This window comes from Myiozetetes cayanensis, unplaced genomic scaffold (genome assembly GCF_022539395.1).
Source record: "Myiozetetes cayanensis isolate MyiCay16 unplaced genomic scaffold, myiCay2020 scf17, whole genome shotgun sequence".
Lineage (NCBI taxonomy): Eukaryota > Metazoa > Chordata > Aves > Passeriformes > Tyrannidae > Myiozetetes > Myiozetetes cayanensis.
Genome location: NW_026087378.1, coordinates 7,450,345 through 7,476,894, shown reverse-complemented (window position 1 = coordinate 7,476,894; position 26,550 = coordinate 7,450,345). Strand labels below are relative to the sequence as shown.

General features: G+C 47.9%; 2 protein-coding genes across 3 annotated transcripts; one reads left to right on the top strand and one right to left on the bottom strand.

Annotated features, from left to right (window-relative positions):
* Positions 1 to 1,485: 1,485 nt before the first annotated feature.
* BRD8 (bromodomain containing 8) lies at positions 1,486 to 17,032 on the bottom strand. 2 transcript variants are annotated; one of them, XM_050312161.1, is made up of 22 exons: positions 16,983 to 17,032; positions 16,621 to 16,717; positions 15,688 to 15,757; positions 14,855 to 14,904; positions 13,887 to 14,009; positions 13,669 to 13,749; positions 13,170 to 13,234; positions 12,430 to 12,566; positions 11,782 to 11,997; positions 10,413 to 10,557; positions 9,038 to 9,247; positions 8,348 to 8,628; positions 7,374 to 7,829; positions 6,924 to 7,017; positions 6,667 to 6,713; positions 6,104 to 6,318; positions 5,753 to 5,845; positions 5,493 to 5,561; positions 4,598 to 4,775; positions 3,868 to 3,972; positions 3,017 to 3,061; positions 1,486 to 1,898 (listed from the first exon to the last, which is right to left on the bottom strand). In XM_050312161.1, exons 1-22 carry the CDS (start codon positions 16,999 to 17,001, stop codon positions 1,839 to 1,841), a joined length of 2,856 nt encoding a protein of 951 aa, XP_050168118.1. In that variant the 5' UTR covers positions 17,002 to 17,032; the 3' UTR covers positions 1,486 to 1,838. The 2 variants fall into 2 exon arrangements, with proteins under 2 accessions (XP_050168118.1, XP_050168119.1); XM_050312162.1 differs by lacking the exon at positions 11,782 to 11,997 and having other exon boundaries at positions 16,983 to 17,027.
* A 1,595-nt stretch (positions 17,033 to 18,627) lies between these two features.
* Positions 18,628 to 26,549, top strand: KIF20A (kinesin family member 20A). The gene is made up of 17 exons (XM_050312465.1): positions 18,628 to 18,777; positions 18,893 to 19,012; positions 19,452 to 19,590; positions 19,679 to 19,866; positions 19,957 to 20,101; positions 20,802 to 21,002; positions 21,228 to 21,339; positions 21,439 to 21,510; positions 22,036 to 22,179; positions 22,259 to 22,424; positions 22,657 to 22,821; positions 23,359 to 23,498; positions 23,595 to 23,697; positions 24,326 to 24,536; positions 24,921 to 25,012; positions 25,287 to 25,424; positions 26,217 to 26,549. Exons 1-17 carry the CDS (start codon positions 18,628 to 18,630, stop codon positions 26,487 to 26,489), a joined length of 2,559 nt encoding a protein of 852 aa, XP_050168422.1. The 3' UTR covers positions 26,490 to 26,549.
* Position 26,550: the final 1 nt, after the last annotated feature.

Below are 26,550 nucleotides of genomic sequence, written 5' to 3'. Positions count from 1 at the left end.
CATCAAAGGAATTTCAGACTAGGTATATATTTACTCCAGGAAGAGTGGGTAAGCACTGAAACAGCTTGTCCAGAGGTGCTAGGGAACCTCCATCCTTGATTTTCAAAACTTGACAAATCTACTTTTGAAGCTGGCCCTGCTCTGAGCAGCAGGTTAGAGGAACGCACAGAGGTCCTTTCCAATTTAGAATAATGGAACGGTTGGGTTGGAAAGGGCCTTTAAAGGCCATGTGGGTCCAACACCCCCTAGCCCAAGCTGCTCAGAGGCCTGTCCAACCCAACCCTGAACATTTCCAGGAATGGGGCATCCAGCTTCTCAGGGCAACCTGTGACAGTGTCTCACCATGCTCATTGTAAAAAAAAAAAAAAAAAATCTTTATCTAGTCTAAACTGATCCTCTTTTAGTTTCAAACCATTACCCCTTGTCCTGCCACAACAGGCCCTGTTAAAATGTTTGTCCTTAACTTAAATAATTCCATAGCACACACAAAGAACCCTGTAACTTTTAGTGCTGTGAAAATAACAACCTGTAATCTCTGGAAACTGTAACACAAAAATTCAAATAAGAAACTTGTTCCCAGGTTTAGTAGTGAAGGACAACTGACCAATAACCAAACCAAAGGATTTTCAGCATTTCCACATCAGTAATGTGACTGTGAAAATACACCTCAGTGATACGTGGAACTCAAAACAGCAGGCACAGCCAACTTCAACACTAAACTTGTGAAAATAAAGAGCTCTTACTAGGCCAGGTAACAATGCCTCTGGTCTTAATCCCAGTGACTCAGTTTCCTGAAACCTGTGTAACAGAAAGCTGCACCCTGTACATGCTGCAGAGTGCATATCACTCCCAGTTGCTGCAATGCATCAAGGATGATATTGTTTTGTTGGTGGTTTTTTTTCCCCCACGAAAGGTTGTGGGGGCAGAAAACATGCAAGTTTCATCTCACAGGTCATGTGAGCAGAAAAGAAGGTGGCAACTTGGAAATTCTCACAGAGAACTTCAACCTCCATGTTGCTTAGGAAAAGGACTGTAATTTCCAGTATAAACAGGGCACAAGCTCAGATGTGAAACTGGGAACTGGCAATCCTCCCTGCAGCTGCTGGGATCACGGACTTTCACTCTCACTAGTGTAGCCTTCACAGATCTCAGGGGGAAGAATGTACAGTACTTTTCGATGCATATTCTCCTAAGGAAAGCTCCAACTAGACTGCAGTATTTAACTTCTCATGGTTAGATTTCCTGTTTCATCACAGTGGTGCTGCATCCTCACACACTCCATCAGAGAATCTTCCTCTCCATCCAAGCACTATGGAACATTCCCATGATTAATGGATAGTCTGTAAGGCCAAAGCTCTGCCTCTGTGTGTGCTCTACGGACAACTGGAAGACAATTATACTTGCAGATATTCAAGGTGGGTACACAAGCTTCTTCCACAGGGTTACTCCCTGCAGAGCTGGGATGCTCAGTACACTGCACACCGGTTTGTTCCCAGATTTTAATATACATCACATTTACACATCACTAGTAAAAATCTGTACACTTCACATTACAGTACATACGAGCCACCAGTTGCTAGCTAACACCAGGACACTGATGAAGCCCAAGACAACTGCCCTAAAACAGGCAGGGGGGCTAGTCTTCCCCTCTGGGGAAGTTTCTTTGGGATACATATTCCGACGAGACAGAGCTTTCCAGAGGGGCAAGCGAAGAAGGTGAACCAGGTCCCAGAACTGGACCTGCAGCTTTTCTTCCTCCTCCAACAGCTGTTAAGAGCAGCCTGCTTGCACTCCAGCTCCAGATGCTGAGTGCTGGGATTCTCTGTGTGCCTGCAGCATCATTTCTTCATCTTCAGGTCTGCCTCGATGGCGCAGCGCCGCCCTCTGGTGCCTCCGTCCTGCTCACAAGGCAAACAAACACAGTTACACAACCCGACACCAGCGCTCTGCTCCCTTCAGCACAGGGGGAGGGAGGGAATTCTGCATCTGGCAACAACTTTTCATGCCTTCCAATCAGGAGAAAGGGAAGCCAGTCCCTAAGGTGGCCTGGGGCGGCCTGCCTGCAGACCTACCTAAAGATTGTTCTGGACACAGCAGGGTGCTGGGCTTGGCAGCATGTGTGCACTGCTGGAGCCAGGGCGGAGAGAGGCAACATGACTCTCACCCAGACAAATGCTTTTGGAGCCTGGACAGCACAGGCTTTCTCCTAAACAGCATATTCTAGCTTAAGGTGGGAAGAGGAAACTGCTGACTAACCTACCTTATCAGCTGCTGATCCCTACGGGAAGTGCTCCTCCAGTTGAGTGACCCTGGCACTAGCTCCCTAGTTTCTTGGCATAGCTCCTTTCCATGAGCAGGTGAGCTGAGAGCTTCCTTTGATGCGCTGCCCTCTCTCTCTGGCTGACATGCTGAATCTCCTGGAGTACTCCTCTGTCTTTAGATACACGTGAGAGATAAGAACAACTCTCCAACTTCCTCTCCTCTCTCCTCCCCGCAACTCAGAGACTTGGGGTTTCCCAGAGGGAATACTTTTCCAAACACTTCTGGATCACCACAGGCACAGAGCAAGGTATTTCTGCAGAGTGTCTTATTTGCTTTGTGGATCAGGAATGATAAAGGAGTACACAGCTGACCCATCGCTCTGCCAAGACCTTTTGTACTGCTTCCAACGTGTGGAAGGGGCAGCTGTATAAACATGAGAGATGTAGGAAATACAGGTCTTGGTTTGTCTTCCCACTTACATGGAAAGAAAGCAGGAGAGAAGTCGTGGAAAAAAAGCAAAAGCAGATGACAAAAAGAAAACTCTTGGAACCAAAAGAAAAGACTGAAGCCCCTCCCGCTCACCCACGCTGAGAATAAGGGACTGAGATGTTTCTTCTCTAAGGATCACAGTGGTGCAGCCCCTAAGTCAAACACACCCCTTGCAGTGCTAAGGATGCTGTGACAGTACAGTGATCACCCAGACAAGGAGCAGAGCACCTGCCAGCAGAACCTGCTGGAGCCTTTCAATACTTACAAAGAGAGAGAGAAGGAAGGCAGGAGAGCCCATTGGGACACTGTCCTGTTAAAAGGCCAAACAGAAGGACTTATCAGGCATCAGCTACGGAAATGCACACACCACATAGAAGCACTGAGCCCACACATGAGCATAGAGAAACATGTGCCCCACTCCCCTTCCCGCATGGCACCAGTCTTATGCAGCAGAAACATAAAAACAGACAAAAAGAGGGATACTGCAAGAGTCAGAATGCTAGGAAAGGGATGTTCCCTCCTCATCCATGGCAAGGCCTGATCTACCAAACAATTTCTGCAAGGTGCAGTTGCCACTAGAACTAAGCAGGCAGTCCCTGCTGTCAAAGTGTTGTGTGCACCAGCTGAGATCACCTCATCATGTTTGGATGTCTTCACAGAAGAAAAAAACAAACAACCTTCACTGCTTAGATCAGTGTGAAATTCAGAGGTTCTCTGGTGTGTTTTACACAGCAAACCAGAGCTGACCAATTCTCTCTCTCTAAAAGCCTGACTAGAAAGTGAAGGACATGGCAATTCCCTTCACCTTCCTGCCATATTACACCTCTACCAATACTCTCTTCATTTCCCTATGGTTTTTATCACCTGTTTTTAAAAGGTGATAGAACTACTGGGATTACAGAAGAAACTCATGAGACCTGCCTCTTGAATGCTGTACAGGTCCAGAACTGAAATCTATTAAATGGACACATTTGAGGAAATTTTGTTTACATGAAGATGCTGGAACCACTGCAATCCCAAAAAACATTCTGCCTCTCTTGTGTGAGAACTTCATGCAGTATCTTGGGATTCTTCAGAAGATCCCAAGTGCCCTTCCAGAGGGTGCAGCATTCTCACCTTCTCTGAAGCATCTTGCTTGCGAGTGGAGTCTCGCCCCCGCAGGCTCTTTGCACTGATCCCCGACTCTGATGTTTGCATCATCAGTTGTGTGGCCAGAAATTGCTGCAAGAAAACCACACTCTGTTAAGATTGCCAGGCAAAACAAGCTCAGTAAGTGCATGTCAGTTAACTATCACAGACCACAGGCCGGGAATGATTGGGTCAGAGGCAGTTTCAGTTCCTTTTCTGCTGCTCAAAATAAGTTCCCCTATTTACCTCAGAAGCCACAAGTCCTGAGGAACTAGAAAACCTCAGTTCAAACTCTTAGTCCTGCCAGCTGGGACGTCCTGCTTCACAGGACATTTTAAATGGCATAAATTCACAGGACAGTTTCATGTACACTTTATATCAACGTAAACCAGCACAGCCACCCAAAGCAGCAGTCGCGTCCCCTGTCATTCACTATTTTGTTGCTTGTTTCTGTTCCTGAACCACACCCCAGTTTTTGCTGGCCTAAGCATTTCCCTGAAGGAAATTACATTTGAAATTGGTCTGGGCTGAACCTATAAAAAATTTTGCTGCGTTACTTTTAACTCTCCCACAATCTAATTCAACTCAAGCACCTGAGCAAGCATGAGAGAGATGCAGGGAAGGACTGGACTCCTGCATTCGAACACATGGGGAGTGAAACTACGGTCTTACACTCATGGACCAAGGCAGCTGCTCTGCCCTCAGCTCAGTGCTTTACCTGGATCTGCTCCAGGACATCTCGCTGCATCTCCACAGCCATGTGGTACACATCATGGTCAGAGCTGTTGTACATAACTGCATTTTGAAACATCAGCATAATATCACGCTGGAACTCAGCTGTGGTTCGTATCAGCCCGTTCTCAATGTTCTTTTTGATGGTAGACAAATCCATCGGCCTATGAAAGAAATGCAAGCAAAACTGTAACAGGCACACCTAAGTCTTTTCCCTCTCTTTTGGAAACAACCTTGAGTCTGTAATGTTGTCTAGTTAGAGAGTCTGTTCAATTTAGCTGAAGAGGTTCTGCCCCAGACAGGTTATGCTCCTGAGTACCAAGGCCTGGGTCAGAAGACAGAAGCTGTCCAGGAATGGTGACAACAGCCTGAGCGATGCCTCAGGAGAGGCACCTGCCTTCTCCAGGTATCACGGAGGAAGTAACTAAGGAGCCAGAGCTGCAGCCACTGAACTCGAACTGTTTAGGGAAGAGGTTTCAGGGGCTAGCAGGGGATTCTGGTAATTCTTCCAGAAAAGTTCACTACCTGGGATAGTAAAAAATACTGATTAAAAAAGACAGCTTTTAGGAATTTCAAAGGTTAATCCTACTCTTTGATAGAAACTGGGGAAAACGGATGAGTCATGTATCACCTTACCGATAAAAATGTTCTGTGTAACTCAGTGTATTTCACTCAAGCCAAGGTTCTGTACAGACATGTGCCTGTTACTGAAGACCCGCTTCTTGGGGAAACCTGCTTCTGACTGAATCATGTCAGGAAAAAAAATGTTTTTCCAAGTATTCCAGTCTGCACAGCAGGCAAAACCTACATTGCTCCTGCCAGAAATCCCTAACAAATTAGCAAATATAGAGTTTTAGTGACAGAAGGCTGCTGAGACTCACCTCTGCACAATGCTGTGGTAGCCTGGTGCTATATCATCAGTTACAGGCTGCAGAAAGACATTGGCATATCTGCAGACAGAAAGAGTCCACTTAGTGTCCATCCTTGATGGTAAATATTTGTTTCATGCTCTCCTGTTTATTTGTCTGTAACAGTATGATTCATCATCTCCTGGTACCAAGAGATAAGCCTCTGAGATGGGAGAGTGGAGACTTGTCTAGGATTAGTCACTTCTTTCTGTCAAGACATCAAACTCCCTCACCTGTGATTAGCTGCTGCTCTCCAAACTAGCATGATGGCTTTCTTCCAGATCTTCTGGGCCTGTATCGCTTCCTGATCCTCACTGCACACTGAGCTGGGAAGAGAAGAACATACTTCCTTTAGGAGTCTGCACAGTGCCTCAGAGCAGAAAACTCGTGGTTTATTTTGCCTCTGACATGCCCATGCTAATCCATGACAAAGACAGGAGGAAAAAGTGGGAGCTGGTACTGAGGTGCTGTCTGCACACTTGCCCTTGTAAGCAAGAAGAACCAGAAATAATCATCAACAAATTCCCACTCAGCAAAACAGAAATGAGATTCCTACGCTCCCTCCACAACTCCCTGACACTCACAACTGTGAGGAGGCCGGGCTGCTGGGGATGGAGTCGGCGAGTGCGTGGGACTGCAGAGGCGCGTTGTGGACGCTGAAGCCGTCGTCGCTCTCACTCACAGGGGGCTCGTTATCCATCTCTGACAGATATCCCTCACCCTGATCTTCTTCTTTGGGTTCCTCCAAACTGGCAGCCTCACTGGCACCGTCCTCATCGTCCTCCTCACCCTGCCCATCCTGAAACACAGAGTCCATGAGCCAGCACAGCCAGCTACAGCAGCAGCTCAGAGCCTCCAAAGCAACTGCGGTTCAGCGAGCAAAGTGATTTTCTTGTTACCCTGCTGACAACTGTACAGGCACTTCCACAGAGCCCCAGTCTCTCTGGCCCGCCCTGCCTCCCCCTGCAGACCCACAAGCACATACACATATAAGCTTTACAGCTTGAAGCAATCTCTTTTTTAGGTCTGACTGCAGACTGCTTACTTCTCAGTGTAGAAAAGCTGAACACAAGCTTTGCTTTTCAGCAGAGAGCAGCAGCAGTGAGATGTCGCTAACAAACTTGGGATGACTGTAACTGAGAATTACCTTCATCTGACTTCTAAACAGGGCTTGGGCCTCTTCCTTCATTGAGTCTGTGAAAGAAAAAAATGCAGAAAGGTTGACTCTCCAAAGCAGTCTTCCCTACAAAAGCTCCTGCACCAATGCCTACTGTCCTACAGTAATTACCACTGTTCCTACATGTATCTTTTGTCCCTCCTCCCCAAAAAACCTGAACCATATCACTGACAACTATCCAGCTAATAATGTTGCATGTAAAAGATTTCCTAGCTGAATTAAGTTACCTGACAGCTCAAATTTGTGCTGAACATCAGCCTGTGAGGAGTCTTCACTCACATTTGGGACTTGTGGAGGGGATGAATCATCATCAGGTGGGGTCTGGAGGGAAGAGAAATGCACAAATCTAGATGTTTGTGTCAGCTTACTTCAGTGAAGGTGTGGGCACATCTCACTCACCCTAACCTAACTCAAGGCAATGAGGTTCACTGAGCACCTTCCCAGCAGCAATTCTGCACATGGGCGAGGGGAGATACACGAAGGTACTGCCTAAAGCAGAGCTGCTCTGCTCATCAAGCACATCAGCAGCACGACTCCCAGGAAAACAGTCAGTCACATCCACTGAAGGGTCACCTTCAGCCCAGCAGTCACCCTTCCTCTAAAATTTCTCTCCTACCTGACACAACTGCTCCTTTCTTTCCCCACATCAGTTCCAGACAGCCTCTCTGCTCACATACCTCTGTCTTCACTGGATTGAGCACTGCATCTTCTCCCTTGGACGACTCTGTATTTATTTCAGGAGTCTCTCCTGATGTTAGAGCTGCTCTTTGATCTTCTTCTATCTCTTGACTTCTAAGCTCTGGTGTTTCTGTCACTCTAGCAGTCGCTGGTATGGTTTCCTCAGGGCCCAGCTGATTCTGCTCCTGCTCTGCAAGTTCGGTCTTTATTTCTGATGCCAGCTCGCCAATGCCCATTAGGTCTCGAATTCCCTTTGTCTCTGGCTCCTCACACTCCAGTCTCTCCTGCTTCACAGTCACAGACACTTGGGGTATCTGGGCCTGTTTCTCGTGCTCCTGACGAATTGAATGTTCCCAAGGGCCAGGAAGGGTCTGAGGGTCATCGGTATCTTCACAGAAAGAAGACAGAGCAGCTTCAACAACTGCTGCGTCCAGGACTTCAGGGTGGTCGTCTACCTTTATTGTCAAAACAAACACACAGCAGAGCAGACCAAGGTCAGCAAGAGGGATTAAAGAAAAGTTTAAAGTGATTTAAAAAAAAATGTTATTTCTGAGACAACTGTGGAAAACTCCATGTAGTGGTACTGCCTTTTGCAGCCAGACCTGTATCATTCCCTGTGGAGCCTCCCATGGAACTTCAGTTTCAGAAATACTCCTGGAAAGGATGCTGTGAGCAGCACTCATCTGTCTGCCAGAGATGTGACCTAAACCCTACCCAACATGAGGAAGAAAGAGATTTCTCTGTGCACTCTGAAGAGGAGCATCAAGTTAGGATGAGTACCAGTGTCAGACTGACAGCAATGGTGTCATAGGGTCATTTCCTATTGTTCTGGAAAACTATGGTGAGAATGTGCACTTTGGAATAGCTATTTCCTGCTTTTTTAAACTAACTAAATTGGTGAACAGCAATCCTTTGAGATTAACCCAACTGAATGTGGAGCAAGAGGCACTGGCACTCTGCTTTGCCCATTTACCTTGTCCTCAATGATGGCTATAATGTTTCCAACTGTATCAAAGTCCAGCTCTTCCCCCGTATAGGACACTGCAATATCCATTTTCTCAGCCAAATCCAGATCTTCTTTCCCGTCCATGCAGTGATCTTTGGAAGACCCTGCAGTGCTGCCAGCCCCAGAACCCAGGCACTCTTTCTTGATGGAATCAATAATCATGGATATTTCACTGCTGTCCATGGACACTGTCACAGTGTGGGAATCAGACACTGCTTCCATGGAAACACAGGCTTCTGGCTGGCTCACTGCACAAGGATGAGAGAGACAGTAAGAGACAGACCAAGCTGGAGAAGTCCAGCCCACATAAACACTGCAGTGGATAAGACCAAGCACCAACTGCAACTATCTCAGGCCCACCCACACCACCACAGCTTAGATAAATAAAAGACAAATACAGGTTTGCTTTCCCACAGGAGAGACAAAGCGAGATTCCAACCCTTGAACCACAATCCAGCCAACCACCAGCACCCCCACCCAGCAAACCCTGTTTAAAACCACCTGCTTATTCCAGAACCCAGACATAACCATCCTTTTGGCCAGGATAGCAAGCCTGAGGTGCTAAAGCCCAGCTGAGAGCTGGCCGGGCGCTGATCCCACGGGAAGTTCTGCTTTCCAGCAGTGCGTGTCCTACGAGTGCGTAGTTCAGGAACGCACCTGTGGCTACGCTTTCTGGAGCTGCAGCTGGTGGCACAACGGATGGTGCTGACAGCGTGGGCATCATGACAATAGTTGCCTGGGACACAGGCTCTACGGGGGGTGGCAGGAGCTTAGCTGGAGGTTCGCTGGCAACAGCGGAGAAGGAAGCAAGAGGTGAGGTGAACTGTGCAGGACCAGCTTCTAAAAGCCGGGAAAGCGTAGGAGCACCTAACAGAGAGTAGAAGGGAAAAGCACATGAGCAAGAAGCAGCCACCACTGAAGTCCACAAAGCCACCACTGGGTTCTTCACTGTCTGGTGGCTTCTTCTGGGAAAAGACACTGAGAGATACCAATAAACAGTCCCAAAAGCTGTACAGAGAACCTGCACCAAAAACACCCGACCCCATTGTGTGTGCAGTCTGAGGCAGAATCATGCAGTTATGGAACACTGTTCACTGTAAGGGCTGGACAGACTAAGCCACACATGCACAGAGATGCCCTTCCAAAGGCTCATCCCAATACGAGTATGGGAGATCTGAAAAACAGTGCCTGAGAGAGCCACACAAGGTAAGCCAAGACAAACAGTCATCACAGGAGCTGGGAGGGAGCAGAGGGGATCTCTTTGCAGGTTTTTCCTGGAGAATTCCTTTTATATCGAAGATTGTCACTCATTTTAGCTGTAACTTCCAGTCTGCATTTACTCAACTGTCTGGACCAAATTAACAGGTCTTAAAAGATGTGGATAAGGAAAGCTGCTTACTTGTATGGAATTCTATATAAATGAATGGCATAAAACCTCAGTTGCAGACAATGTGATTAAACCACTAGTCAGCAAGAGATGAGAAAAAACCCTCACCTTAGGAAGGCTCTTCTGAAAAAGCCCAATGCAAAGAGTCCTGCAATGTCCCTCTCACCCTCACTCTGGGGAACTCACTCTGGAGCTCATAGTCCTCTGCAGTCTAACTCTCAAAACACCTCTGAGGTACAGCAGAGGGAAGGCACATGAGTTCTCCAGATCCACAGGGAGCTGAGTTTGACACATTAAGAATCAGATACTAGATCATTTTTTCCTCAACTCCCCATCAACAAACCCTTTCTCTCTACAACAAAATGCTGGCTATTAACCAGTGTCAAACCCAGAAAACCAGACTGCACAGATCAGGATCGAATCACGTTTAACTGTTTCAGTCACTCTTTTTTTTCCTTAAGGATTAGGGTCTTCTTAAAAAAGTAGGGGTGAGAGGGATGTGGGTACAGAAAGAGGAATACAACTCATAAAGAAGCCCCCAAACCCACCAGGCTAGATGTCCTTCATCTTTCTCCAAAGAGAATTCACAGAGCAGTCTGAAAGGACATCTTAAGAGAGAACTGTATAGGGAGAGGCCTGAGTTACCTGAAGCAGCAGGAGATGCAGGGACAGCACCAGGTGTCGACTGCATTTCCCCACTGTGCAGTACTGGAAGGACACTTCCTACCTCCAGCAGCACTCCTGAGCTGTTCATATGACCAGAAGCCACTGCCATTTCGTTTTCACCGACCTGTCAAAGGAGTACAAAACTGAAGTTTTGGGAGATACCATCACATCAGTGATTGTCTGCCAGATGTGCATTTCCATGAACAGGTCCAGCATTTGCTGTTTCAGCATTTCTTCTGCACTCTGCACCCTGCCTGAGGCCCCTCATACAAGTGCACAACATGAGAGTCTGCAAATAATTTCTGTTCTTCAGCTACAACACAGCTGCAGTGCCACCTTCGAGGTCAGGCCAAATACATCATTGCTCTACCTCAGTTCCTGTTCAAGGACCTCACAATCCTTTATAGATATGAGTCTCTTAAGACCCTGAGATGGCACAGAAATATCCCTCATTTTGAGTTGAGAGAAACAGAAGTACCAAGATGGAAAGTAACTCTATCAAGGTCAGACAGTGAACCTATGATGGACCTTGAAACAGATGTAAACCAGTCTTGTTCCTACAAAGAAAACCCAGTCTTCCACAGCCATTACCTTTCCCTGCTCCACTTTGCAAACACAGAACCCACAGAACATTTACCCAAGCTAACAAATAGAAAAGACTGACTAAATCTGACTACTACAAAAATAAAGTCAACAGGCAACACAGTTACTTCATCACACAAACACTAACACAGGGAATATGTGCCACGGGCAGGCTGATGGCTGCTGTTTACAGACTGGGCTGTGAACAGTGTCAGCACCTCCCAAGATTTCCAGAGTCACCACCACCACAAGTGGGTTCTTATTACAGTGATTTTAGTAACTGTCTACAATGAGGAGAAAACTGAAACACTTCAATATAGGTCATAAAATCCATTAAAAGTATTCCCTACTCTTATGCTAAGACACATTACAGGTCTTGAAACGCAACTTCCTGCCAAGATGTAAAGAACTGCGGGCCCCAAGTAATCACCAAGAACAGCTCCGATGAGGCTGATGGGGATGATGCTGACTAACAAGTTCCCTCCCCTGAGGAAAACAATTTCCTCTGGAAAAGCCTGCAACTCCAACTCCTTCTGATTGAGGGGAGACAGCCAGTCCTACGTGCTGCACAATCCCTGCAGTCCGGCTGGGGAAGGGTCCTACCTCTGTGGCTCACAGGGGTAATTATACCTCTCAGACATCACTTCCGCTGGGACTCTCACAAAACTGCACATTTTCAAAAAGTCTTTGCAGATCCCCCTTTTCAGTGGGAGAGTCTGAAGCAAACTGTTTATGTGCTTGCATATATGAGCAGAGAGCTCCATACCAGCCTGGGGCTTGTGGGCAAGAGACTGCCCTTCTTCAGCAGCTCTGAGAGCAGAGGGGAAGGAGGCGGAGTTGCTTTTTGTCCTAGCATCTTTTTCTGGGGTGAATCATCAGTGACTGGGGTCATGGGGGCATCCAGGGGAGCAGAGCCTGGAGGGGTGTCAGGGATTCCAATGAAGGAGGCAACTGGGGTGCTGGGCAATGTCCCTGGCGTGACCTGAGAAAGAGAAAAACCACACTGTTCAAAGCCACACTCCACCACACGGACCAGCCCCACTTGCTGCTTCCCCCAAGAGCATTGATCCAGCACACCACAGACACCTACTCCATTCACTCACTGCACCTACTCCAGGCATGTGCTTTCACCCTTTCCCTGCCCTGTAATGCCATTTCCCAGGCACTCACAGACTGCCTGGCCAACCCACTGACGCCCCTACACGGCCTTCGATCCAGACACCGGATCACCACAGACATGGAAGAGGACATGGATCCCGAGCAGCACTGTACACCAACCACACTGCAGCACTACGGCAGCCAAAAGTCCACAAAGCAAGGCAAGGGCTTCTCCCCAGGCCCCATCTCCGTGATGGATGCTGAGCCCCATGTCCCAGGCTGGTCTTTCCCTCCTACCTGGGATAAGGATCCTTACCCCTGGACTGGCCTCATCCCCAGCAGGCTGGGACAGATCTCCCAGTGCATATTCCCCCCCTGGGGAGGTCGAGCCGGCGGGGGAACGAACCATCACACCCGTCAGTCGTCGCGGTGGATTTTTAATGGCCTGACGAGCTGGAAGAGAATAGAAACTCAAGTGAGATTCCATGACTCCATCTTGGACAGTCCCTGAGAGTTACCTCTGACTTTATCCTGAAGAATCTTAAGAAGACAGTTTATGTTGTAGGAATTTCTTGCACCACACTAGGCTCAGTTCCCCAATAATACCAGCTTTGGGTAAGGCACCTCTAATTTAAGGTTTCTTTAGCAGTTGGGTATTTGCCACCTCCCACTACTGACAGCTCAATTGAATTAACTGCCCCAAGAGTTATAAAGGAATTAAACATTCAGAATTAATGTCACTTATCTTCATGACACCAGTGAAATTACAGCGACAACTAAAGGTGTGAAAAGCCTGACATTTTAATACAGAGCTCCTGGCTAATCCTGCTTCCTCTTACACACACCTTTCCTACAGATTTTGTTCCTTCCTCAGAAGCCTCTGCATTTTGCCCTGTTACAAATATAGTGCTGGAAAGAGAATACAACCTTTCTCTCCAACTGTAGGGTCAAGGAATTCCTACCGCAGGTCTTAGTAAGATCTAAGTATTTTCCAAGTGTTCTTATGAATATACAAATCTCTCCGAAGAAAAGGAAGGCAGCTCATCTCCAGCTTACCCTGATAAGCAGCATCTGTAGCCTTCCTCTTGACTTCTGCCTCCTCCTCCTCCATTTTTTTCTTTCTATATACAGAAACAAAACCTGTTACAGAGTGTCTCAATTCCTCCTTCACAATCAATTTACTGACCCCTCGCCCCGTTATCTCGGGACACCACCGAACTGCCCCTGCGGATTTGGGCTCAGTTCCCCTGCAGAAGGAAGCAGAGCCAGAGAATGACACACTGGGCAGAATTTCACTTCCAGCTGATTATCAAAACAGAGCAGCAAGCATGATGCTGCAAAGCATCACCAAGCTCTTTACTGAGCAACTCCAAACAATGTTCCACACAAGCTGGTATCCCCTGAGCTAAGCTAAGTGCCCCCTCAGAGGCCAAAGCATCTGCCCAGCTGCCCCATTTCTCTTCACCCAAAGTACACGAAACAAGAGATGTCTGACAGTGTCAGGGAACTACAATTTCAGAAGAAAGCACAACATGGAAATAATCAAACAACCCACATCATAATCTCATTGCACAGCTCCTCCAGTCTGTTATCCATGTGTCCGGCCTGGATCAGCTCTGCATCCTTCTTGAGTTGCCTGTAATAAGAAAACCTTCTTACTTACTGAGCACTGGACAGGACACCCGAAGCAGCATTTTCACCCCATCCCACTTAGACAATCTTTTCAGGACAAGGTTCTCAAATGTGCCACAGTTTAACACCTCTGCCATGCACCTGTATTTTTCCTGTGTTTCTTTAATAATTTTCTTCAACTCCTCAACCCTTTCTGCAGTCAGTTTCCGCACAATAACATCTTCCACAGTTTCCACAACTTCTCCCTTCTCACCACGTTTTCTCCTATAAGGGGAGAAGAAAAAAAGCTATAAACAAAACACAGAAAACTCAGCTCTCATTTCATAAATGGCTGCTGTCTATCACTCCTGACACACTCATGTACACAAAAAAAAAATCTACTTCCTCCAACTCTCTTAAATGATCTTGGACCGCACAATCTCTTCTGAAATTTTTTATCTATTGCATCCAGTGCTAAAAATTTCAGGAACAGGTCAAAGATGCAAGTCCACTAAAAATTTTCTATCTGAAAAAAAAATCAATTATTCCACTTCAGAGAAGATTCTTCTCTACCCATGAAGAAACATCTATTTTTTTTTCTCATTAACTCTACTAAAGTCCTTTTGACTCCAGTGCTGAAGATCATTCAGCACTATTACAAACAAATACTACTTTCAGACATCTCACCTTTAAGTTAATTTGATGTAAAGTCCCCACACAAAACTACTGGAATTAGTAGCAATAAATATCTGAGACCACAAAGCTGTAGTGAAAGCACTGAGAAGAAAGCTGTAAAAAACCACTGCAAAGTAGGGACAAATACAAAACATCTCCCCTTCTCACTCCTGCTGCCTTTTCTACCCCTACTCTAAACGATAAACTTATGTGCAAAGCTTCTGATCAGTAAGACCAACATGTAGTGTTTTATTCCAGCCAAATAAATGTTATCTTCCCCATCTGCCACATCCTGATCTCACTGTCCACCCACAGAAGCTGAATTTTCTCACTCCTGAACATTCCTTTAGGGAGGAGTTGGTTGGGAAGTTAACAGTAACAAGGACTTTGCTGTAAGAATGGATGAGTTCCTGCAGATTGCTGCAGACTGCGCTCAGGTCAGACTTCGTACTCACTTGGGGGTCTCCGTGGTCTCCAAGAGCTCTGAATACTGAGATGCACAGTGCTGAGAAGAAACAAAGGAAGTCAGACAACACTAAAGAGTCAGCCTGAGCTAACAACTATCAACAAAGCCCACAGGGCACTCACTCCCACTTCCTTGGAGGCCCAATGTTTTATGAACAGATATCACAGTTTTCTCCAGAGCTTCCCCCAAGGCTATAATTTAGTGTAGCTCACAGTGAGGAAGCGAAAACAAAGCTAAAGAACAGATGCTCCTGACTAGCAATTCAGAAATCAAAGCAAGCAAAAGCTGCAGCTGTAATGTTTCCGTCTGTGAACACGAACCAAAATATTTAATCGAAGAGGACAAACTAACATGACATCAAGGCCAGTTCCACAGCTCAACAGACACAGTAAGCAACATAACAACCCCAATGTCTCCTCTCTTGAGTCTCTATCTCTTTCTGTCCCTTACATGGAAAAATTAATCCTTATTCATCCTCAACATGGCACTTCTGATTATGCAGAGATCTGGTGTATTTCTGTTACTCATCTTTTCACTGTTAAGGGTTCTACCTTACTTAGCCAACCCTCACAAGGAAAGCTGTTTCATGTCTTTGATCATCCATGCCTTTTCCTTAACTTTATCCAGCTGTACTGTGAGCTCAAGTTTTATTTCAGAAACCGAAAAATAGTATTTGATTTAAATACAATTGTTTTTTTCAAAACTAATTTTGCTATCTGTTTCTAAAACATGTTCTCTCTAAAATATGTTCTCTTAGGCACCTGCTTTATATATCCCTTGCAGAACTCATTTTTTTCCAAGACTCAAATATCAGTATCTTACCTTTTGGGAAAACCAGTCAGGTGGGCGCCCTGGCTCTGCAAAAGGCTTGATGGCTCTGCTGACTGAGACCCTGAAGGAGGGAAATGGCAAGTCACCGTCAACATACTTTCTTCCCCAACTACCATGCAGAGAAAAATTGACAAGCTGTCTTGACATCACTGAATAACCCCCTAAACATGATAAACTCACCAAGGAGCTGTTATGTTTGGGAATTATTACAGTATAAAGTACAAGACTCGAAAATATTTGCCTGCTCCTAATAAACAATGCCTTCGCTCCTTTGCTTTAAAAATCAAGTTTCTAGCTTCTGATTAAATGACTGTATTTCCACAAACACCTTACTTTTGTGAGGGGGAAAGGGCAGTAAAACAGAGCTACAGGTTCAGTGCACAGGAATGTTACCAAATACTCTTCTTGACCCCAACCTACCTCATCCAATTTATGAACACAGAGAATCACCTAATGGTGTGGGACCTTTAGATCATCTCGTTCCAACCCACTGTCATGGGCAGGGACACCTTCCACTAGACCAGGTTGCTCCAAGCCCCATCCAACCTGGCCTTGAACACTTCCAGGGATGGAGCAGCCACAACTTCTCTGGGTAACCTGTACCAGGACCTCACCACCCTCACAGGAAAGAATGTCTTTCTAATCTTCACTCTAACCTTTCCTCTGTTGGTTTGAAGCCATTCCCCCTTGTCCTGTCACTCCATGTCCTTATCCAAAGTCTCTCCCAGCTCTCATCACTTTTTAACACACCTCTGCTTTTACACAATAGTTACGAAGGCAGCGAAAAGCCTGTGCAGGTACATCTCTAACCCCTTTGACACCCCATCTTTGTTCTGAACAGAGGCGGGGGGGGCAGCCCCGCGCTTTGCCCCGGGCACCCGGAGCCTCGCACACGCTCTGGTTCCTCGCTCTGTGCTCCCGTACCAGTTCTGGTCGCCGCTGCGCATGACGGAGGAGGCCAGGCAGAGCTTCTCGCGGATGGACCAGGGCTCGGTGGGGCCGGCGCTCAGCAGCTTGTGCTCTGCGGGACAGGGCAGGAGTGCGCGGGGGCAGCGCCCGGAACGCCGCGAAGGGAGCCCGGGACAAGGACTGGCCCCGCCCCTCCCCGCCGAAGCCCCGCCCCTGCCCCGAACCCTTGGCCCCGCCCCCCGTGCACTGTTTGCCCCTACCCGGGAGGGCCTTTGGCAAGCGCTCCGTTCCTCTCGGGCCGTTTCCCTACTCCCCTCCCCGCCACAGCCCCGCCGCCGCTCGCTCCCTGCCGCCTCTCCCGCCCGGCCCGCACTCACTGCCCGTGCCCGCCGCCATCTTCCCCGCCCGGCCCCGAGCGAGGCGGGGGCGGTGCCGTGCGCAAAGCCCGCCGGGAGGGGCGCGAGCGCCACGCCCCCTCGCACCCCTCGCCCCGTCCGCAGGCCCGTTGGTCGGGCTCCGCCCCCGCTGCCCCGGCGGCGGTCGCTGATTGGCCGCAGCGCGCGCGCGCCGCGTCGCCATTGGCGGAGCGGGCGGGCGGCGAGGTTTGAAATGCCGACGGTCGGTGCGGGGCGGGCACGAGGGGCCGGAGCGGCGTGAGGGGCGGCCGGCGGGGCTGCGGGTTCGTCTGTGTCCGAGGAACCTCGTGTGGCAGCTGTACCTGTGCGGGCAGGCCCTGCGCCGTGCTCTCTGGCGTGTGCGCTGTGGGGGGCGGCCCGTGAGGAGCTGAGTGTGAGTTTGTATGGGGTGTCCGGCGTGGTGGTCGGTGTATGCGTTAGCTCTGTTTGATGGTGTGAGTGCGTGGGGTCTTACGTGGTGCTCTGAGTGTGTCTGGAGTCCTGGGTGGTGTTTGTGCGTCCCTTGTTGGTCTATGTGTGCAGGAGGTGGTTTTGGGGTCCCGGGTGGTGTTTGTGTGTGCAGAGGTGGTTTTGCAGTCCTGAGTGGTGTTTCTGTGTGCGGGGGGTGTTTTTGGAGTCCTGAGTGGTGTTTGTGTGTGTTGGCAGGTGGTGGGCTAGTTTTGGGAGGTGGCTTCGGGGTGGTGGTGTTGTGTGTGCAGGGGGTGGCTTTGGGGTCCCGGGTGTGTTTGTGTGTGCAGGAGGTGTCTTTGGGCTCCCAGGTGCTGTTTGTGTGTGCAAGGGGTGTGTTTGAGGTCCTGGGTGGTGTTAGTGTGCAGGGGGTGTGTTTGGGATACTGGGAGGTGGTGGGGTTGTGCACGTTTGCAGCAGCATCCTGTATGTCTGTGTGTAGGGATAGTTCCACGAGCAGTCCATGTGAAGGTTGATGGATGTGGTAGTGGGGTGTATCCGCGGGGAGCAAAGCTTGGGCTGCTGTAACATCATCCTTTCCTGTGCCCTTTTTTCCCCAGGAGCTCTGTGAGACATCATGGCAGAAGCACTTACCTCCCCAGGGCTGTTCTCTGACGATGAGATTGCAGCCTCCCCTGTGCTCGAGTCCACAGCAACTGGGTTTGGGGCTGATTTGCGCAAGGACCTGCTGTCAGAGTTCTCTGCCATCTCCCCAAACCTGGAGAGCTCCCAGGTGAGGTTAGAGCTCTTTTGTCCCAAACAGGGCAGTGTTCTCACTCATGGCTGCTGGTCTCTGTACAAAGCTGATTTTGATGCAGGAGCAACAGAAACTCTACAAAAGAGGCTTGAACTCAAATTGTTGCATTGGTGGGAGCAGTTCCTCTTAGGAGCAGTGGACTGTGAAGGGCATAGTCAACGAATGCCTTGTAACAGCTGGGAGTCTCTTGGGGTGGTGCTTGGTCTGGGCACTGGTTTTTGTGTCAGGTGTTTGGGTTGTTGGTCTGATTCATTAGATAAACAAAGAAAAATGCTGGTGTGCTTGGAAATGCCTAAGAAAGCTTCTGGCATTGCTGGTGTTTCTGGGACCAGAAAAGTTCCTGAGCACTGACTGGGCTAGCCAGTATGTGTGTGGATGCTGTGGTCCCTGTTATCTGTTCTGATGGGTGGTTATGTGCTGCCTCTCTGGTTGCCATGTCTAACCTGCGCTGATTTTTTGCAGGCTGTAGCTGATGACAATAATGGCAAATTGAAGGTCTACCTAAGAGTTCGACCTCTGAAATCTACAGAAGTGGAAAAAGGGGAAGACCAGGTGAGACACCAAATGAAGCAGGTTTTGAGCTGGCTGTGTGCCTGCTGGGAGAGGCTGTTGTCCTTTACTGTCTATGCCGTGACCACGGCACTAATGGGTTTTATGTGTTCTTTAGGGCTGTGTCTACATTGAGAACTCAGAGACCCTTCTTCTAAAAGCTCCTAAGAACTCCTTCGCCATGCGGTGCATGGAACGTGGAGTGGGACAAGCGTTGCACAGGTTCTCTTTCACTCGGGTAGGTGACTGGGACAAACAATCAATCCATCTGGAAGTTTTCTGATCTTAAACCAGCCTTACAGCTTGCAAAGGTGCCCTATTGATACTCACCCATCTCAAGGCACTGCCTGAGCTCTGCAGTCTCATACAATCCTCTACGTCAGTTTTTCTCTTACTATTAGTTTTTCTCTTTTTAAGCTGCTCCTGACAGCCTTTTTTGGCAGCAAATGCCAAACTCTTGTTTTGCTCATGAGCCTGTAAACAGGCTAGAGGCTGCAGTGATATCAAATGTTACTGGATTAAGCAAAGGAACAGCTTGTTTTTGTAAGGGGCTCAGCTGGAATTGCTGGTGGGTTGGTTGCTCATGGCTAGTGGAGGGTAATATCACTTGAGCAACCATCAGCAGTCAAAGGACAGGAAAGATCTACATGAGGCTCTTTTCTGTGTCTTGCTTGCAGATCTTTGGACCAGATGTGGGGCAGAAATTGTTCTTTGATGAGACAATGAAACAGGTGATAAAGGATGTACTGAATGGGCAGAACTGTCTGGTTTATACCTACGGCATTACCAATTCAGGGAAGACTCACACGATTCAGGGTAAGGAAAGCACCAGGTGTTAGGAGTCTGTTGAGGGATTGTCTTCTGCTACATGTGAATCCTCAGCTTGCTGCTGTTCTTGCCTCAGGCACCAACCAAGATGGGGGGATTCTGCCTCGCTCCTTGGCAACCATCTTCAACAGTGTGGGGGACAAGCTGTACCAAGCCATGGACCTGAAGCCTTCCCTCTCCAACGAGGTGATCTGGCTGGACAGCAGGCAGGTGAAGCAGGAAGAGACTAAGAAGCAGATGATGCTGCAGGGGGGTCTCTGGGAGGTAAGCATGGGGCTTCTGGGAGGCTCGATAGCAACAGGAGAGGGATGGTGTCATGCCACCTACATGCTCATGTTCTTGGTTTCCTTCAAGGAGGAGCTGTTAACGCCACTGAAGAGGAGTTGCAGTGCTGAATCTCAGCTCCAGGCCACCAACAGTGGCAGTTTTGACAGTGGAGTTGCTGGCCTCTCTTCATCCAGCCAGCTCACCAGCCGTTCAGACCTCAGCCAGACTGAAGGTATGTCTGGAAGCCTGTTGTGTACTACCTGCTTCTTGTTGCTTGTGGTGGAAGGAAGGGTAATGGCAGTTTGGATGCTGTGTTGTGGATAAGGGAGCAAAGGTGCTGTAGACTCACAAATATTCCCCTTGAAAAAACGTGGATGTCAAGGCAAGAAGAACTTTGTGCATATTTTTTGCCAATATTGGAAGAATTCCCTGCTGCCTAATAACCAAGCCATGTGAAATGAAAAGTTACTTGCCCCTCACTCACTCCATTCAAGGAATGTGGTTATTGAGCAGCTGATTGCTAATTGCAGCTGATTTAGGGTGCTAAAGTGACATGCTGCACTGAGCACTTGTGCCCAGACTTTCAAACCCAGGAACTACCAAATGTTTAGGTACCCAGAAGCATGGAGTGATTGAGGTAACAAGAACTAAAACTTCACTCATGTTGGAAGGAGTTCATGTTTGAAATGTCCTGTAATTCTGGAGTCAAAATCCGGTATATAAAAAGCCCTTACACAGAATAGAAGGAAACTTCAGGCTGTCTCACTGGAGACAGGCATTAGAGTAGATACAAATGGGAAGAGCTATATAGAAGAAGTTGATTCTGGGGTGGTTTTTCCTGCTAAAGAATGTATTTCATTCTACAGCTAAACCATTCCAGTTGCACCTGTGAAAAGCTGCAGTCAAGATTTGTTTTTCTTTTTTTTCCCCAGAACTGGGCCCTCTGTGGGCTGATTTGGATCGGATTTCACTCACCAGTGCAGGAAATGTGCAGTTCTCCATCTGGGTCTCCTTCTTTGAGATTTACAATGAGTTAATCTATGACTTGTTAGACCCAACTCTCTCTGGACAGAACCGCAAGCGGCAAACACTGCGGCTCTGCGAGGACCAGACTGGCAACCCCTATGTGAAAGGTAGATTTACCTGGAAGGGATCTTTAGTGGCTTTCTAGGAAGACTTTAGGATTGAGTGGGTGGGTGGCTTAGCACTGACGCATTGGGGAGCCCCACAGAGACTTCTGATGCTTGGATTATAGAATGCCAAGCTTAATGTCAGGGAAAAATGATGAAGTTGTGGCTGAGATAAGTTTTCTGCCAGTCTCCTAAACTGCTGTGCCCAATGCATGCTTGCTTTCCCAGATCTGAACTGGTTCAATGTCCAGGATGCTAATGAAGCCTGGAAGCTCCTGAAACTGGGTCGGAAAAACCAGAGTTTTGCCAGCACCCACATGAACCAGAACTCCAGTCGCAGGTCTGAGGGCGAATGGGGGCTGTTTAGGCAGAAATGCAACTCTGAGGGGCTTTTGAAGGTCATTTCATTTTTTTAAAATATCTACTGTTTTCTTTACAGTCACAGTGTTTTCTCCATTCGGATTCTGCACTTGCAAAGAGGTGGCAATGAAGTTGTTCCAAAAATCAGCGAGTAAGTTTCGTGCTTTCTGGGATTTGGGGGTGTTCTCAGTGGATTCACCTTTCCTTCTGTCTCTTCTGTTGAGGACCTGGGGTATGGGAAATATCTTGATAAAGGTTTTGTTGAAAGGAAAGAAGTAAACATTCCCAACCTTAAGTCTGGGAACTGACAGGAGTTTGAGGAGTACTGCAAAACACAGCTTGAGGTAGTTCTCAGCCTTTTTGAATGAAGGTAAATGTGAGTAACCCTAGCCTTAGAGCAGGAACATGCCTGTTCCTGGGATGTCGCTACCTGGAAATGGGTTGTCTCAGTACCTGGGAAATGGTTGTTTCATGGACTGGCAAAGGATCTTTGAACTTGACACCACCTACACTTAGGGTAGGCCCTTCCATCCAGCAACAGCCCAGGCACCCCAAAGGAGCGTTCCGTGTACCTATGAGGAAGCTGGGAAGGTGACTGCAGGGTGTCTGAATCGTAAACCTGGATAGAACAGGACAAACCCAGCAGATTGTGTAAAAATCACTGTGTTTCCTCCAGGTTGTCCCTGTGTGACCTGGCGGGGTCCGAGCGCTGCAAGGACCAGAAGAGCGGGGACCGAATGAAAGAAGCCAACAACATCAACACCTCCCTGCACACGCTGGGCCGCTGCATCGCCGCCCTCCGCCAGAACCAGCAGTCCAGGTGAGCATCCAGAGCTCCAGAGGGAGGGTGTGGCAAGGCTGTTTTGCTTTCCCAGCTCACCCCCAGTCTCTCCCCACAGGACAAAGCAGATGGTGGTTCCATTTCGGGACAGCAAGTTGACCCGTGTGTTCCAGGGGTTCTTCACTGGGCGCGGGCGCTCCTGCATGATTGTCAACATCAACCAGTGCGCGTCCACTTATGATGAGACTCTGTATGTAGCCAAGTTCTCAGCCATTGCCAGCCAGGTGAGTAGCACACACCAGGATCACAGCATGGTCAGGGTACATCCTGCTTCTGTGGTAATGGGCCCTTTTCCACAAGAAGAGGGAGGCACAAGTCTTTCCTATGCTTCTCCGGTGGGTTATTTTACTCTGGAGTATTCCAGATTATGCTAAACTGACAGGTTGCAGAGAAGGGCTGTGTTTAAAGATCTACGCAACTTTCAGGCTTTGCACACAGCAGTGATGGTCTTTTCAGCTTGTTCAGGCGCCTCCCACAAAGCTGGGACTTCCATCCCTACAATCCATCATCAAAGAGCACAGTAGGAGAACCAGCCAGCAGGCAGAGGCAAAGGAAGAAGTGGACTCAGAAGAAGATGAAGACACTGAGGATGAGGCAGATGTCTCCATGTATGAGAAGAAGGTGGGTTGTGATTTGTTTTGCAGCCTTATGGATGGAAGGGCAAGAACATGACTGTTAGTTTGGCCTGGGAGGTGGGACTGCAGCTTGGCACTATGCCAAGAGAGGTGACAGAGAACCTCAGAAGGATATAGGACCTAGGAAATTGGGAATCTATGACAAAAATATTTCATAGTTGGCCTAAACATGACACACAAGCTTAATTTGGAAACACTGTCATCTGTGGAATAGTGACAGTAAGAGTGGGGGTGCAAACCTGAAATCTAGAGATCAGAAAACATGCAGAACAGGTGGCTAAATTGAGGAAAACCAATCAACTTCCTAGATACTCAGGCAGCTGGGATAGATGGAAGTCACACAGCTACAGAGACTTAAGCTGTCATGTGTCAAGGTAGCAAACCCTGGCAACTTCTCTTTCCAAGCCACTAAAATAATCTTAAATCTAGATCACTGCAGCCTGCAGACACAGGATCACTTAGTCAATTCCAGGTTTTAACTCTGTTGTGCAGTGTGGGCAGTGGAGCTGTGTCCTTCTTGCAGGACTTGTTGCGTGCAGCAGAAGCTGCGCGAGAGCTGCTGGTGCAGGAGCGGCTGAAGAAGCTGCAGCTCGAGATGCACCTGCGCGAGGAGATCTGCAATGAGATGATGGAGTACATGCAACAGAAGGAACAGTGGTGGAGGTACAGCCTGTGCTGATCCCCCTCCTTCTGCTCAGGCTGAGCTGCAGCACCCAGAACCGCCGCACCCTGACATGGAGTTGTTTGTTCTCTTTGTAGCCAACATGTGGATACTCAGAGGGAGCAGCTGGAGGAGCTGTATGAGGAAAAATTGACTATCCTGAAGGAGTTATTGACTGACCATTACCAGGAGAAAATCCAGGTTTGTTCAGGGCAATGAAATAACATCAGGAAAAAGGCAGTGGGGTTGGGAGAGTACCTTGAGTCCAGGACAATGTTTATGCAAATTGAAAGATGTTGCTTTCTGAGGTATATTTGTAATATTATTTGATTGCTTGATCCACAATTTTTGCTTCTTGTCTCTTCCTTTACATAGTTCACTAGGCTTCCTAATTTTCAACAACTTAGTCTGGAAGCTAATGTGCAATCCTCGTGACTACTCCATGTATTCAACATGATTTTCTCCTCACCTTACTCTTTTCACTAGAGGCTTGCTTTGCACTCTTCAGGTTCACATTGGATGTGTGAATTTCTCTTCTTGCTCTAAGTTGTGATGATGGGTATGGGCCTGTTTTTCATGCCATGGCATTTGGGTGGCCTCTGGGACTTGTTGTAGACCCCTTGGAAGATGCCAACTCTCAAAAAAATCCCTTTTCTTTAGAGGCGGTAAAAAAGTTGTTTAGGCTCCCAGGAAGTGAGTTTACTGTGCTCACTTAAAGGCTGGGTCCAACATGTGAAGTGTGGGATTGAGGAAGTCTCCAGGAAGAAAGTTTCAGAAAAGCTGTGGTAAGAAAATCTTGTTAAATATTTGAACAAACTTCCTTTCTAAGGAGCGCGATGAGGAGATTTTGGAGCTCCAAGCTACTCTGCGGGAGACCAAAGAAAAACTGGAAAGTCTGGATACCAAGGAAAAGGACACGGAGCAAGGCTTACGTCGATCCAAGCGAGTGGCTTCCTCCTCATCTGCTGTGCAGAAGGAGCTGGCAGATACCAAAGCCAGACTGGAGCAGTGTCAAAGGGAGTTACAAACCACGACTGCAGGTATGGCAGTGATGTTGCACTGGTTCTGAACTGTGCCTGAGAAATCACTGTACAGGGTTAGACTTTCTTCAGAGTACCTTGGATTCAGACACCCTGAAACCATGATTCTGAGTTGTAGACAACAGGGATTTTGTGCTGGATGGGCAGTTTCTCTTCATTTTCACTTGAAAATGGACTTTAGGGCAGGATAATCTCCCTGTTCAAATTCTCAAGTCCCTTTGTGTAACTGAAAGGGAGAAGCCTGGAATGTTTGTGCAGGTCTGTACAATCTCAAAGCTCTTCTTGGCTTGCCTGTGGCAGCTTGTCTCAAGGCAAGTCCTGAACTTCAGGAATACTGAAAGCTGATGAATATCCTGTTGCTCACTACTTTTTGTCTGTTCCTAGAGTTGCACAGGTACCAGAAATTAGTGGAGCCACCTCCCTCTGCCAGACCCATTACTATGGATGTAGACAGGAAGCTGGAGGATGGACAGAAGGTAACTCCAACTGTGTTACAGAAAGGAACACTTGCAGGGCAAGGTGGTTGCCAGTATAAACATGTTTGGGGCTGCTGTTTCCAGGTTTTTAAATAGATGGTTGAAATGGGCTTGTTGAACGTACTGGAGATGTTGATGGTTGTGGTATCTGTGATCTCAGTGTATCTCACACAGATGGGAATCCTCCCTCAGTGCTGCATGTCTGAATTACCTTGGAGTGGCTTTGTTTGCAGAGCAGTGCCAAACCCACCTGTTTTGAATCTCTCTCCTGCAGAATGTCAGGTTGCTGCGTTCAGAGTTACAAAAAATTGGGGAGTCTCTCCAGTCTGCAGAGCGAGCATGCTGCCACAGCACAGGAGCAGGGAAGCTCCGAGAAGCCCTCTGCACGTGTGATGACATTCTGGCCAGACAGGTAATGTGTCTGTTTTGTTGGGGGTTGCACGGAGGGGGGTGTTTAGTCAGAGTAACCTCAGTTCTATGCTGCAAATAAAAATTACTTATTTACTAGTGCATACTATTACATGAAGGAACTAGACTGCTGATTTTTCAATGCAGCATTTAACTCTCCAAAGGAGACCCAAATAGTTCCTGTTAACTGCCAGCCTGTACCTAAAGTAGGAGAACTTGGAGTTCTCATTTCCTTATCCACTTGAACACAGTTGCTACATGGCAGCATATCTGCAGCAAGATGGAGTTCCTATTTGTTATTGAACTTCTCAGTGTTGACAGCAGAAACTTTGAAGCATGGCCTTGTTTAGTAGAACAGTGAATGAATTTTCGCAAAAGGCAGTTTATCCTCCTCAGTTCATAGTAACCAGGGAGTTAGACAACTTGTCATAGTACTGAAGGGAGCCTATAAGACAGATGGAGAGGGACTTTTTACAAGAGCATGGAGTGGCAGGACAAGGGGGAATGGCTTCAAACTGACAGAGAGTAGGTTTAGATCAGATATTAGGAAAGAATTCTTTACCTGTGAGGGTGTTGAGGCCCTGGCAGAGGTTGCCCAGAGTTCTTGTGGATGCTCCACCCCTGCAAGTGTTTAAGGCCAGGTTGGACCAGGTTTGTAGGAACCTGATCCAGTAAAAGGTGTCCCTGTCCACAGCAGAGGGGTTGGAATGAGATGATCTCTGAGATCCTTACCAACCCAGATCTATGATATATATTTTTTTATATAAATATATATATATTGCCTTCCCTTCATCAGGACCAAACCCTGGCAGAACTGCAGAACAACATGATGCTGGTCAAGCTGGACCTGCGGAAGAAGGCGGCCTGCATTGCCGAGCAGTACCACACGGTGCAGAAGCTCCAGGCTCCTCCAACATCCACCCTCAAGAAACGCTTCTGTGCCAACAGGGAAAACCTACAACCTAATCAGCCCCCTGGTAAAAAGCCCTTCCTGCACAACCTCCTGACACGTTCAGCCACCCGTACTGCTGCTGCCAGAGGGTGGCAACTTCGTTCAGTCGCTCTATGACTTTTCAGAAGGAGATCCCTGCCCTTCTGTTACTGGAACAGGTGGCAAATCCAATATAATG

Coding starts and splice junctions, on each gene's coding strand:
- KIF20A (XM_050312465.1), top strand. CDS start 18,628: ATGGGTGGTTATGTGCTGCCTCTCTGGTTGCCATGTCTAACCTGCGCT. Junction 22,180..22,258: donor CGCCAGAACCAGCAGTCCAG/GTGAGCATCCAG, acceptor CTCTCCCCACAG/GACAAAGCAGATGGTGGTTC. Junction 22,822..23,358: donor TCTCCATGTATGAGAAGAAG/GTGGGTTGTGAT, acceptor TCCTTCTTGCAG/GACTTGTTGCGTGCAGCAGA.
- BRD8 (XM_050312161.1), bottom strand. Junction 13,235..13,668: donor CTGTGCAATGAGATTATGAT/GTGGGTTGTTTG, acceptor TTCTGTATATAG/AAAGAAAAAAATGGAGGAGG. Junction 12,567..13,169: donor TACAGATGCTGCTTATCAGG/GTAAGCTGGAGA, acceptor ATTCTCTTCCAG/CTCGTCAGGCCATTAAAAAT.